Raw genomic sequence first — 12,811 nt, forward strand, 5'->3', positions numbered from 1 at the left:
AAACCTTTGACATCGTCTCCTCCGTGACAGATAGCTTCACTTTCAAAGACAAGAACGCACACTGCAGCACCTGGGACAGAGTAATGCCGGGATACTTGTCACCTGTCAGGTGAAATGCTGAGACTCTTTTTCTTTTGTGTGTACAGAATGATGCTGGATGACTCTACACCTGTCAGGGCTGACGCCAAGACTGTGTCTCTTTCTCTCGTTTGTATAGAATATACACCTGTCAAGGGCAACGCTGAAAGACTCTTTCTGAAAGACACTCTCTCATTCATACAGCACTGCAGGAAGTAATGACATTGTTACTGATGTTACAACAGGCTCATCTCTTGTGTACAGACTGGGCTGAGTGACTATGGACTGTAATGAAAGATGCATAAATTGAAACAATTTGGTTCTCTAGGCTATGATCATCAAGTACCCACTTCCAAATCACATTCTGTGTACACTGTGTGTTGTTAAATAATTCAAAGACTTTGGTCTGGTTCTCAGGCAGTGACCCTAGCATGTCCTTTGAGTGTGGTTCTTCTTAAGCACGGTTCTGAGTGAGGTTCTTGTCTTGTGAAAAGAACCAAGGCAGGGTAGCCGCTATGCTGCTCCAGAGAATCGTAAGGTTTATGAAGCGACGACGGACGTGCTCGCTGCGTTCTAGAAGAACAACCTGAACTAGAGATACACTTAGACGCCGTAGTCCTATTGTCTTGATCGAACACTTGCCTCGGCTGTTCTCTGAATGGCCTTCTAGGGAAAAAGATAGAGACTTCTCGCTATGAATAGAAATACACTTAGACTACACCCATCAGGTTAACCACCAGACACCTGCTAGGGCATCCAGCCCATTCAGCTTTGTTCATAGGGATATTATAGAGCTCAAGTCTGAGTGAATTCATAAATACATTTACATAAATTTCCCGTATCTGCGGTTGTTCTCGGGCCAAGTTTGTTTACTGCGTCTGCATCTGGGGCCAGAATATATCACCCCTGTTTTCCATCATGCTCCACAGTCATTCACCATGCCTGGAGAACCGAAGGGTTCTCCCATTGAAATGATTCATCATTAAGAGCCAAACCAGAATGTGAGAGCAAACCAAACCGTGAGACAACACAACAGTTTGTTTGTTCTACTGATGCTCAGTCAAGGTTGAGCAACGAGGGAGGGGGTGGGGGGCAGGCAGGCAGGCAGGAGGAGGTGGAAAGTGGGCTACTTACGTTCACCTCAGTGATAGCTATGTCAACAATGCTACCCACAACTATTAAGGCGTCAAATGTGTTCCATGCATCGACAAAATAATGCTGCGTTGGGGATGAACAAAACAGGAGACGACAACGACAACGACATACAAAAAAATGAAATGAAAAGAAAAAAGGAGAGAAGAGAAAAAAAGAAAGATAACAGTTATATATGAACGTTGGTGTTTAGTCGAAGAGAAAAGGGGGGGAGAAAATCGTAAAATTAAACGACAGCTTGAAAAGAGGAGCGGAAATAAAGGAGTGAAATCCGCGAGATGATCAGGAGGAGCTGAGGACGGCCGGTCATGCTTGTCCATGTGGGAAATCAACATCAACAACAATAAACAACAATAATAAACAACAGTAAACAACAACAAAATCACCACCAAAACCACTTCTTGTGAAATCATAGGCGGGATACTATGGTTAGTCGGTTAGTTAGCAGTTAGTGGAAAGGGAAACCTGGGACACGTCACAGTCTTTTGCAAAAATAGTCTTAGCTCTCTGCTTAGAACAGTAGTCCTGACTATGAGAACCCTTGGAGAACCTATGCGGAACCCTGGCCTGTTGCTATAAGTGCTTGGTAATACCCGAGGAGGAGCCTGTTTCATCACCTGGTGCTGGAAATGCCGAAAACCCCAAAGGCGGCGGCCATGTTGGAGATTTTAGAATGGAGGGAGGGCGGAGGTAGGGGAGAGGGGGGGGGGGGAGATACAACACCAGAGCGCGGTGTTGGAGACACGATAGCCACAAAGAGAGGACAAAGGTAGAAAAGAAAGAAGGGAAGTAAGGAGAAAGGGAGGACAGGAAAAGAGAGAGAGAGACAGAGCGAGTGCAGAGAGAGAGGTGGCGATGTACTTACGTTGATCTCACTGAGAATGACGTCTATAATGCTGCCAATTACGATGAGGAAGTCAAAAACATTCCAGGGATCACTAAAGTAACCCTATACAGGATAGGGGGGGCAGGTGGAGGAGGGGGGAGGAGGGGGGTAAGAGAGGCAAGTTAGACAGGCATTATTCAAGGGAAATCTGCAGACCTTTATCTGTCCAGAAGGGGCCTCGCCTCAGTCCTCGATTGTGTTTAGCAGGAGTTACACAGTACATTGATACATTAATATTAGTATTCTAAAGCGCTACTAATTTAGTAACCTGTGCATGGATGCCAACAAAGCCAAAGCAAATGCAAAACAGATCTTACAGGCCATGATTCTGAGACAAAACTCTACTCCCTTAAGCTTAACTTTTTGTTGTTAGCTCTACCTTCCTTTGATTGGGAAGTGCGGGTATGATGGTAGGTGTAAGCTACTTATAATTAGCTTAGCATAGTACTGCATAGCTCAGCATATCTTAGCATAGTTTAGCATAGCTTAGCATGGTTTAGTGTACTGAAAGTAGCAATGACAAATAGTATTACACTGCCACAGAGGTAAGAAGTTACCAGTCAGTCCAGCGTATAACTATACCTTGTTTAGCCTACAGGCAAACAAGGACTAATGCTTCTGTCTTGGTGGGCTCAGTAAGGAGGGGTGGGGGGGCAGGGGTGTACTGGTGTGGTGGGGATGAACCTACCGATGACAACCTTGTAGGTAAAGTGGGATTGTTACAGTAAGTGTGACAAACATGGTAGTATATCCTCATAGTTTAATACTGGTCTTGTGATACTAGTATTATCTAGTCAATCTGCACACATTCTGACTTTCCACTGTGTCAAACTCTAAATGGTAGCTAGCATTAGCTGTTAATGAGAGTCAGCAGAGAAGGCTGTGACTGCAACTGCTCAGGCAGTTGCTCCTGGTCCTCCTGCATAGAAAAAGGTGCCATTAGTGTAATGTCACTTCCTGAACTGAGGAAGTGTCAGAGGAAGTAGTCCAGCAGGGATTTCCTGTTCAGAGCAACATGTTTTTAAATAAAGTTAGACACTTTTGAATCATCCACTTTCACACCGCCGCATGCCAAATGTCAACAGAGGACAGGAGAGGTCCGGAGATCTTCAGACAGATATAGACAGTGTTCTAATGATGTCAGAGGAAAGCCTTGGGGAGGGTTCCCAGAGGTGCATGATGGGTAACACTAACAGCACTAAGATCTCATGGGATGACCAGGACCCTCCCCCCACCTCTAAAGCAATGTACAAATAGTGCATAACCCAGCAGAAGATCAAGGATCAGAAGTGCATGGTTTTACAGTATTTTTATGGTCAGGGCCTAATTGGTTGGTATTTATAACACAGTCACAAATATCCTGTGCCTCTCCAAGCATCTCCTCAATTAGAACACTGGTTGTACATCAACAGAATAAAAAATGGATCCCAGGTCCACAAAGATGTAATGTCAGGCGGTCAATCTATAACTGAGCCCACCGTCGCTAAGCAACCCATTGGGGATTTTTATGGGGTGTTATCCATCTGTCGATAACTTGTTTCATCTGGTGGCGGCAGACAGGAAGTTCCATATGTTAGTATTCACCCTGTCCAAGGGACATGTTTCAATTGGAGAAGCAAACCCCTACCAGGTTACTTAGCAACAGGTGAAAAGGAGACGTATACAGAACCAAACAACATCGGATGAGATGTGGTTAGGATTTGCATTTTCCCCTCACATAGTTCTTCTTATTTGTAATGAAGATGAAGTCGAATCAATGCGTTACAGTGGTGGCATTAAATGAAAGGTGAAGTCTTTGTGTGTAGATACAAGCTCATTCAGATTACCATGTCTGGGACCAGCGACCTCATTACACAGTCATTAGGATGGAGAGGAGCATGAAGACAGGTTCTTATAATATAGACCTAACAATGAGCTCGCTTAGATGAAGTAGGCGGGTGGGGGGGGGGGGGGGGGGGAGGGGTTGCAGACGTACCCGAGGTTTGAAAGCGATGAGTTTGAGGATCATCTCCACAGTGAAGAGCCCGGTGAAGAGCATGTTGAGGATGTTCATGGCGTCGTTGAAGGAGCGCGTCTGGCCGTGGTGCTGTGGTAGACACACACACACAAACACATCACAACCAATACAATGACAGTACGATGGCTAAAAAGGCTTGTTCATATCGATAACAAGTATTTCTGGATTGCTCAGCCGTGTGAGTTACCTGCATGGCCAGACAGATGGTGTTGAGCAGGATGAGGGTGAACATCAGGTACTCAAAGTAGGTGGAGTTGACCACGTACCACACCTTGTACTGGTACTGGTTCTTCGGAATGTACCTCCTCAGTGGACGAGCCTTCAGGGCGTACTCCACACACTGACGCTGTACACACACACACACGCGCACTCATTTTAAATTCTAGGCCTGAATCTTCACCTGAGTTCTAGGTCCCCATCTCCCTGGCCTGGTTCTACGTTCCCCTGACGTCTGTGACAGAACATGCACATGCTTCTAGGTCCCCCGTCTCTCCCGTCCCCAGTCTTTCCCCCTGGTTCTACGTTTCCGGGTTCCACGTCCGGGTTCCAGTTCCACCCACCTGGTTCTTGTCCAGCTCGCAGTTCTTGTACTCTTGCTCCCCCTGCTCCTGGAACGTGACGATGACGAAACCCACGAAGATGTTCATCATGAAGAAGGCGATGATGATGATGTAGATGATGAAGAAGATGGAGATGACCACGCGGTAGTTGTAGACAGGGCCGATGTCCTCCGTGTGGGAGTCTATGGCGCGGTAGAGCAGCCTGGGTGGGAGGAGGGAGGGTGGGGGAGGGAGGGGGGAGGAGGGAGGGGGGGGAGCGAGTGTGGGAGGAGGGAGGGGGGAGGAGGGAGGGGGGGGGAGGGAGTGTGGGAGGATGGGAGAGGGAGAATATGGGGAAAGGGGAAGAGAAGGGATACATATAATTTTAGGCCTGAGACGTGCTAGCAATGTGAAAATACTGTATCTTTGTGTGTGGTGTATTTTTATGGGTGTGAGCAATATCTTTGAGCTTGTGTCAGATCTGAAGTGCATGTGGTTGTGTGCGTATAGTGTCGGCTGTAATGATCCTGGGCCACACGCACACGCTGGCAAAGTGTAAGTGTGTATGTGTGTAGTTACACACTCTGGCCATCCCTCGAAGGTTGAGACGGCAAACAGAGCCATCATGCCCTGGAGGACGTCATCGAAGTTGAAGGCACTGTTCTCCCACTTCCTCATAGCTCTCTCTGGCTTCCTAACATCACCGTCCTTGTACATGATGTAGGAACCCCTGGAGGACACGCACGCACGCACGCACGCACACCACACACGCATAAGCGCACCACAAGCATGCACGCACGCCAGCCAGCACCACAGACACACAAAAACATGCACACAGAACATACACAGACACATGCGCACAAACAAATACACAGATTGTTTTGGTGTTAGAGAAAGTAACACCAATCAAATTACAATAGGTATCTTCTGAATGATATTGGTATTCATTTGGCTAAACCAGCATGTTACCTGCATTCTGCCGCTGTCTGCTTAGAGATGTCTGTGCAGGAGTAAAACTTGCCCTGAAGACAGAACACACACGCACGCACGCACACACACGCACACACACACACACACAGGTTGTCAATACATTCAGGCTAACTATGATAATTATATATTTTTACTTGATATTGACATCCTGATACATCCTGATATATGATATATTTTTGACATATGATACTGACATACTTGACATCCCCTCTCTCCTCACCTTGAAGAGCTGGACTCCTATGCAGGCGAACATAAACTGCAGCAGGGAAGTGACAATGACAATGTTTCCGATGGTCCTGATGGCCACAAACACACACTGAACCACGTGCTGTAGATGGAGAGAGGGAGGGAGGGAGGGAGGGAGGGAGGGGGAGAGGGAGAGGGAGAGGGAAAGGGAGAGGGAGAGGGAGAGGGAGAAGGAGAGGGAGAGGGAGAGGGAGAGGGAGAGAGAGAGAGATATTGTAATACTTTCATGTGATAATTGCACCGATCAATCAACCAACCAACCCACCAATCATCCAATCAACCCACCCACCCATAAACCAACCCACTCATCATCCAATCAACCCACCCACCCACCCACCCACCCACCCATCAATCAACCAACCAACCCACCCATCAACCAATTAACCCACCCACCCACCCACCCATCAACCAACCCACCCATCAACCAATCAACCAATCAATCAGTCCATGGACTGGGAGTCTGACCTTGAGGCCCTTGGCTCTGTTGATGGCTCTCAGGGGCCGCAGCACTCTGAGCACTCTGAGGATCTTCACCACGTTGATGGCACTAGACCTGAGGGGGGATTCAGTTATTACATGTGTGTTAACGTTACTGCATGTCACTGCATGTTGTTACATCGCCCCTATGTGATATGATATTTCATCCTAATAATAACTGTGCATGTGTGTGTGTGTGTACTCACTGTATTGCAGAGGAGATGAGGGACACACTGACCACCACCAGGTCCAGGATGTTGAAGTAGTTCCTGCAGAACGAGCCTTTGTGGACGAAGGCTCCATACGCCGTCATCTGAGACACACACACACACACACACACACACACACACACAGACACTTGGATCAGGGCTTTAAACTCAGCAGAGAGAGCGACAGGTTGTGCGATTCTTTAGAGAGGTCACAAGGATACTCCAGTGATAGTCCTGACACAGGGCTAATGTGAACTCTGACCTTTAGTATGATCTCAATGGTGAAGAGGCCAGTGAAGACGTGGTCTGCATACCCCAGGATCTAGTGCACACACACACACACACACACACATTATAACACACACTAACCCTAACACATTATTACGCATGACAAGACTCACGTACAATAATATCTTATTTATTACATCATATATCTTCTGGCAGCTTTGGTATGCTAAGTAAACCCAGACCATTCCTTGAATCTGACCAGCAAAATACTGTTATAACTATGCACTTCTGATCTCCTGCTGTACTTTTCTGTACTGCACTTCACTAAGTGCACTATTTGTACGTTACCTTGGAGAAAAGCGTATGCAGAACAGCACACAGACAGAGTGTCAGGGCTGCACGGTGAGCTGCTTAGAGACACTTAAGAGACACCGTGTTGTGTGGGAAGCCAAGACTGCAGAACCACAGTCTGGTGGGGGACTAGGACAAAGAGGAAGCACAGTGTGCGTGTGAATATGTGTGTGTGTGTGTGTGTGTGTACCTGGTTCCTGATGGAAACGTTCCTGACAGGATCCTCAGCCGCCAGGGAGATGCTGCTCAGCAGGATGAAGAAGAGGATGAGGTTGGTGAAGATGTTGTGGTTCACAATCTTATGACACAGCATCCGGAACCTGGGAAGTGGGAGTGAGAGAGTGAGAGAGTGAGAGAGTGAGAGAGAGAGAGAGAGAGAGAGAGAGAGAGAGAGAGAGAGAGAGAGAGAGAGAGAGAGAGAGAGAGGACATTGAAGAACAAAGGGAGGAAGGAGAGAGGAAAGGAACAACCAGTTTACATGTCTACGGAGTTTCCTTCTACATACAGTTGTGCAATTGTAATCAACAGCAGGTGAATATAGGTGTAGGAGCAGGTGGAGGTGTACTAACTTGTTGGTGTGGCTGAACACGAAGAAGGCCCTGGCCTCAGGCATGGGCACTGCCTTCTCCTTCATCTGGACGTCTGACAGGGGCCTGGGCCTGGGGCCCACGGGCATCTCTGGCTCCTCATCCTCCTCTCCTGGAGGGCAGGAGGTAGAGGAAAGAAGTTAGGAGAGGCGAGGGGAAGAGAGAAGAGGGGTTAGGAGTGGATTGGAGATGAGATGGTCAATACAAAATGGATCAGAGAACACATGCTGTTGCACAAATAAATAGCTGGCATTATCGGTGTGTTGTACTCAGAGCAAACACATACTTACACACACACACACGGGACAACATTTACCCAGGAGAAGCCCAGCAGACAGAAAGAGAGAGAGAGAACCCGTGGACGGTCAAATAGAGGTTCCGCGTGATTGAGCGCGGACGTGTTTGTGAACACAGTTGTGTGACAGTGTGTCCGATTATACATGGCGTGCGTGTTACGTGTGTGTGGGTGCCTGTGTGTATTATATGTGCGTGAACCACATTTATGTGCGTGTGTGTGAGGTTCCGGTGTGGCCCGGTTTTCTGCTCCTGCCCTCTGTCTGGTATGGTTCCTCCCCCAGATCCACTAGTCTTACTTTTGAGCACTGTTACTGTGCTACCTGGAAACTCGTTGGCGGGGTACGGGTTCTTCTCCTCGTTCTCATCCGCCGTGTCTATGTTGATCTGGGAACGCAGAACGTCAGAACGTCACTGGAGAACCAAGCTTCATACACACGCACGGCACAATTGGGGAGTCAGCACACATAGACAGACAGGGCCTAGGATACATTGTGGCATTACACCAGCGTGTTTGTACAACACTGTTGAATGGAATGACAGCGTGTGACATTGTGTGCTCGCAGTGTGTGAAACTAGAGCGCCAGGTGTGGCCCACCAGGTGTGTCTCTACAGGTGTAGCACGACAGCAGGCCTGACGGCTGCGTTTACGAAAGGCTGACGCAGCAGGTTTGAAAACGAGAAGTAAAGCTCTGCCTTTATCAGCAGAGCCAGGGGACACAGAGGTGTGTGTGTGGTGTGTGGGTGCGTCTGTATGTGTGCGCGAGTGTGCGTGTGTCTGTGTGTGCGTGCATGCGTGTGCGCGCGCGTGCTTGTCTCACCTTGGTGGCGGTGGGCGTCTCTCCGTCGGAGGTGATGGACTTGAGCTCGATCTTCTCCTCCTTCTTCTCCTGCTGCAGGGGAGGCTTCTCGTTGTTATGACGCTTATCTGGACTGACCGTTCTGTCAGGACACGCAACACCGCACAGGGTCAGATCCAGTTCACATGTAGACATATATACTGTGTATACACTGTATATGTTTAAACACGCCTACATGCCCTCATACACACACACACCTGGCCAACTTCTTCCTCTCCTTCTCTTCCTCTTCCTCCTTCTGAGCCGAGGTAAGACTCTCTGCGTCTGCCAGGTTGTCAACGGCGATGGCCAAGAAGACATTCAGGAGGATGTCTGTTTAGAGGGGTGAGGTTAAGGGACCACAGCCAATCACATGGTTTACAGAAGCCATGCTGCCAATGATGGACGATGGACCCCTGCTGGGTCACTTTTTGACCATTCTGGATCTCATTCTCACTGAGAGCACTCTGTAGCTGTCTGCTTCTGGTCCTGCGGTCGGAGAAGGATACAGTTTCCGCAGATGAAGAGGATGATGAAGTAGATGCAGACCAGCATGCCTGGGAAGGACGGGCCTCCGTAGGCAATGATGCCGTCATACATGACCGAGTTCCAATCTTCTCCTGTCAGGATCTGGAAACAGGAAAACACAGTCGAGTACAGCAAAATAGCATAGCATAGAATAGATACAAGTATGTTCGAGTAAAGTAGAATTCAGCGGATTAGAGTGAGAATAGGGAACGGCAAAGACCGCCATAGAATAGAAGAGAACAGACAATAATGAAAATCAAAAGAATAGAACCGAGTAGAGTAGAGTAGAAGAGAGTGTCTCCAGTACCTGAAACACGGTGAGCAGTGACTGGGGGAAGTTGTCAAAGGTGCTGCGTCGCGTCTCGTCAAAGTTGAACTTCCCTCCGAAGAGCTGCATGCCGAGCAGGGAGAAGATGATGATGAAGAGGAAGAGGAGCAGCAGCAGGGAGGCGATGGAGCGCACCGAGTTCAGCAGAGACGCCACCAGGTTACTGAGAGAGTTCCAGTATCTAGGAAGCAGAGAGACAACAGTTAGGACTACGATGCCCAGGATGCACCAGGTTAGGGGACCCAATCATCATTCCTCCAAAACCACATGAGGCACGAAGTTACTGAGAAGGTTCCATTTTGTAAGGGACACAGAGACTACGGTCTGGACAACAATACCCATGATGCTTCAGGTTACCGAAAGAGTTCAAGTAGGGGACAAGGAGTCCACAGTCAAGACTGCAGTACCCACGATGCACGAGGACGCTAAGCAATTCCCAGTGTCTAGGGGACACTGAGACCACAGTCAAGACTAAAATACCCATAATGCACAGCACTTTTCCACCAGTCTCCCGGCAGTGTCTGTCCTGACTTTGACAAAATGAGTCCTGTGACTTTGGATGGTGTAGGTGTCCCTGGTCTGACTGACTGCCTGCAGGAAAGCCTCCAACAAGCTCTCGCTAAATAGGACCATGTTCAGTAAACCCTCACTGCCTCACACGCTGGGACACAGAAACACACACACACAGACAGAAGTCAGAGAGGCGACTGAGAGAGAGAGCAAGGGAGAGAGAGGGGGGGGGGGGGTAGAGAGAGAGAGAGGGGAGGAGAGAGCTGGTGCAGCTGCCCAGTAGACTGACAAAGTTTAATTTCTCTCTATTGGATCAGTGATCCTGACAGACACCCATGCTCCCTGGGAAATTAACCTGTCCACTGAGAGACAGGCACACAAGCAGGCAGGGGACACAGACAGACAGACAGACATCCATCCCTCCATCCCCCCCCTCCCCCACCTGGTGATCTTGAAGATGCGGAGCAGGCGCACGCAGCGCAGCACGGAGATGCCGAGGGGGGACATGATCTTGGTCTCCACCAGGATGGTCTCCAGGATGCCCCCGCACACCACGAAGCTGTCGAAGCGGTTGAACAGGGACACGAAGTACGCCTGCAGGCCCAGGCTGTACATCTTCAGCAGCATCTCTCCGGTGAACAGGGCCAGCAGAACCTTGTTAGCTATGTCTGACAGAGGGGACAGACACAGAGGGGAGATGAATGTCCATCCTTGCTGGGTGGCTGTGTGTACGTGTAGGTGTGTGTGCGCGCGTCACTGTGTGTGTAGGTGAGTGTGCAGCAGCGTGTATGTGTGTGTGTACCTTGTACGTCAGTCAGCCAGTGAGGCTGCTTGTGGTGTTCAGAGGCGATGGTCAGCGTGTTGAGGAAGACCAGGAAGATGACCAGCCAATAGAAAACATTGGATTTGACGGCCGCTCGACACTTCCGCCTGCACAACCTGTTCCACCTACGAGAGTACCGGCTGAAGAGAGAGAGTGAGGGGGGAGGGAGAGAGAGAGAGAGAGAGAGAGAGAGAGAGAGAGAGAGAGAGAGAGAGAGAGAGAGAGAGAGAGAGAGAGAGAGAGAGAGAGAAGATGGACAGGAGAGGAGAGAGAAACCTTTTAAAACCAAAATCATCTGTACGCGTTCAATGTGACTGGGGGGCGGTCGACTGAAAGAGAAACATATTATCATTAAATGAACCACATCCTGGTTGGGGGGCGTGGCCTGTTCCTCAGCCAGTCTTCTGATAGGAGCTGGTGCACACTACCCTCATTGCCATGGCAACTATGTTTTCAGTGGTGGCAGTGGTGGCACACGGTGAAGTAAGGACAACATACAAAGCTCACATCACACAGGACATGGTACACACACACACACACACACACACACACACACACAAGTCCAGCAGCAGCCAGGGAAGGAGACAGAGAGACAGTGAGAGAGACAGTGAGAGAGAAAGGCAGAGAGAGACAGAGAGAGAGAGACAGAGAGAGAGACAGAGAGAGTGACAGAGAGAGAGAGACAGATCGAGCGAGGGAGAGAGAGAGAAAGGCAGAGGGACAGACAGAAGGAGAGAGGGAGAGGACGGAACCAGTCGACAGATGGAAACATGTACTAACCTGAACTTGGATTTGGAGATCCTATTTCTGGAACAGAAAACAGAATGTATTATACATACATACAGAGAGCATGGGCTACCTCCCACCTGGGTCACACTGACGCCTGCAGCCAAGTTTGGACTTTAGACCCTACTGGTCTCCCAGAACCAGAACCGGGCTGTGGGCCCAAGCAGGCTGGACTGAGGCACCAGAAACTGTGTGGCCCGGGTGGGACATGCAAAACAGACCACAACAGGACATGACATCATGGAAGACAGCGATCCTAGGAGACCGGAATGTCCCGTTGAACTGTACTCTGAACTGTACTGGTGGTTAACACAGAGAGATAGAGAGAGAGAGAGAGAGAGAGAGAGAGAGAGAGAGAGAGGGAGAGAGAGAGGCAGAGAGAGTGGGAGATGTGCTACATTTTAGCCTTAGGGTGACTGGGATATGAGTGAATATATGTGTGTGTGTGTGTTTGCCAATGTCTCTCTGTGGGTGTGTTTGGGGGGGCCTGTGTCTGTGTGTGTGTGTATATTAAGGTACGTGTATGTGCATCAGCCTGTCTGTGTATGTGTGTGTGTGTGTGTGTGTGTGTGCATCAGCACGACTGTGCGGCTCAATGCGCCAGTGTTTGTGTGTGTGTGCCAGCATGTGTGTGCGGTTGTGTGCACCTGTGCGTGTGAGAGTGCTGGACCATGATACTGGGGCTTCACTTGCTGCCCATTAGAGAGGCCCTGTTAGCAATGCTCCATTAAACACCAGTCATCTTCCTGTCCCCCTGCTGAGAGGGAAATCATAGCTTTAAGCCCTGCTCCCGGGTCAGATCTTACACTCACACAGCCACCACTGCCTACATGCCACACTGGCCTCAGCTGACTCTGGGTAAGGGGCTAACTAGACCAGCAGACAGATAGTCGATACGTGGCAGGCAGAGTAGCTGTCAGGGATGTAGGAGCTGTTTTCATAC

At 49.2% G+C, this 12,811-nt stretch overlaps 1 protein-coding gene across 1 annotated transcript in view; it reads right to left on the minus strand.

Moving 5' to 3' along the window:
- cacna1c (calcium channel, voltage-dependent, L type, alpha 1C subunit) overlaps nucleotides 1-12,811 on the minus strand; it is a 62,147-nt gene that overhangs the window by 14,850 nt on the left and 34,486 nt on the right. The window contains exons 10-29 of the mRNA XM_067254996.1: nucleotides 11,863-11,889; nucleotides 11,062-11,222; nucleotides 10,702-10,927; nucleotides 9,729-9,930; nucleotides 9,403-9,523; nucleotides 9,112-9,226; nucleotides 8,876-8,996; nucleotides 8,370-8,441; nucleotides 7,743-7,867; nucleotides 7,364-7,493; nucleotides 6,857-6,916; nucleotides 6,592-6,698; nucleotides 6,374-6,461; nucleotides 5,883-5,990; nucleotides 5,642-5,694; nucleotides 5,256-5,402; nucleotides 4,694-4,895; nucleotides 4,321-4,479; nucleotides 4,092-4,202; nucleotides 1,213-1,296 (exon numbers count right to left, since the gene is read on the minus strand). Of these exons, the coding sequence (XP_067111097.1) occupies nucleotides 1,213-1,296; nucleotides 4,092-4,202; nucleotides 4,321-4,479; nucleotides 4,694-4,895; nucleotides 5,256-5,402; nucleotides 5,642-5,694; nucleotides 5,883-5,990; nucleotides 6,374-6,461; nucleotides 6,592-6,698; nucleotides 6,857-6,916; nucleotides 7,364-7,493; nucleotides 7,743-7,867; nucleotides 8,370-8,441; nucleotides 8,876-8,996; nucleotides 9,112-9,226; nucleotides 9,403-9,523; nucleotides 9,729-9,930; nucleotides 10,702-10,927; nucleotides 11,062-11,222; nucleotides 11,863-11,889 (2,419 nt within the window). The remainder of the gene's footprint in view (nucleotides 1-1,212; nucleotides 1,297-4,091; nucleotides 4,203-4,320; nucleotides 4,480-4,693; nucleotides 4,896-5,255; nucleotides 5,403-5,641; nucleotides 5,695-5,882; nucleotides 5,991-6,373; nucleotides 6,462-6,591; nucleotides 6,699-6,856; nucleotides 6,917-7,363; nucleotides 7,494-7,742; nucleotides 7,868-8,369; nucleotides 8,442-8,875; nucleotides 8,997-9,111; nucleotides 9,227-9,402; nucleotides 9,524-9,728; nucleotides 9,931-10,701; nucleotides 10,928-11,061; nucleotides 11,223-11,862; nucleotides 11,890-12,811) is intronic.

This window comes from Osmerus mordax, chromosome 17 (assembly GCF_038355195.1).
Source record: "Osmerus mordax isolate fOsmMor3 chromosome 17, fOsmMor3.pri, whole genome shotgun sequence".
Taxonomy (NCBI): Eukaryota; Metazoa; Chordata; class Actinopteri; order Osmeriformes; family Osmeridae; genus Osmerus; species Osmerus mordax.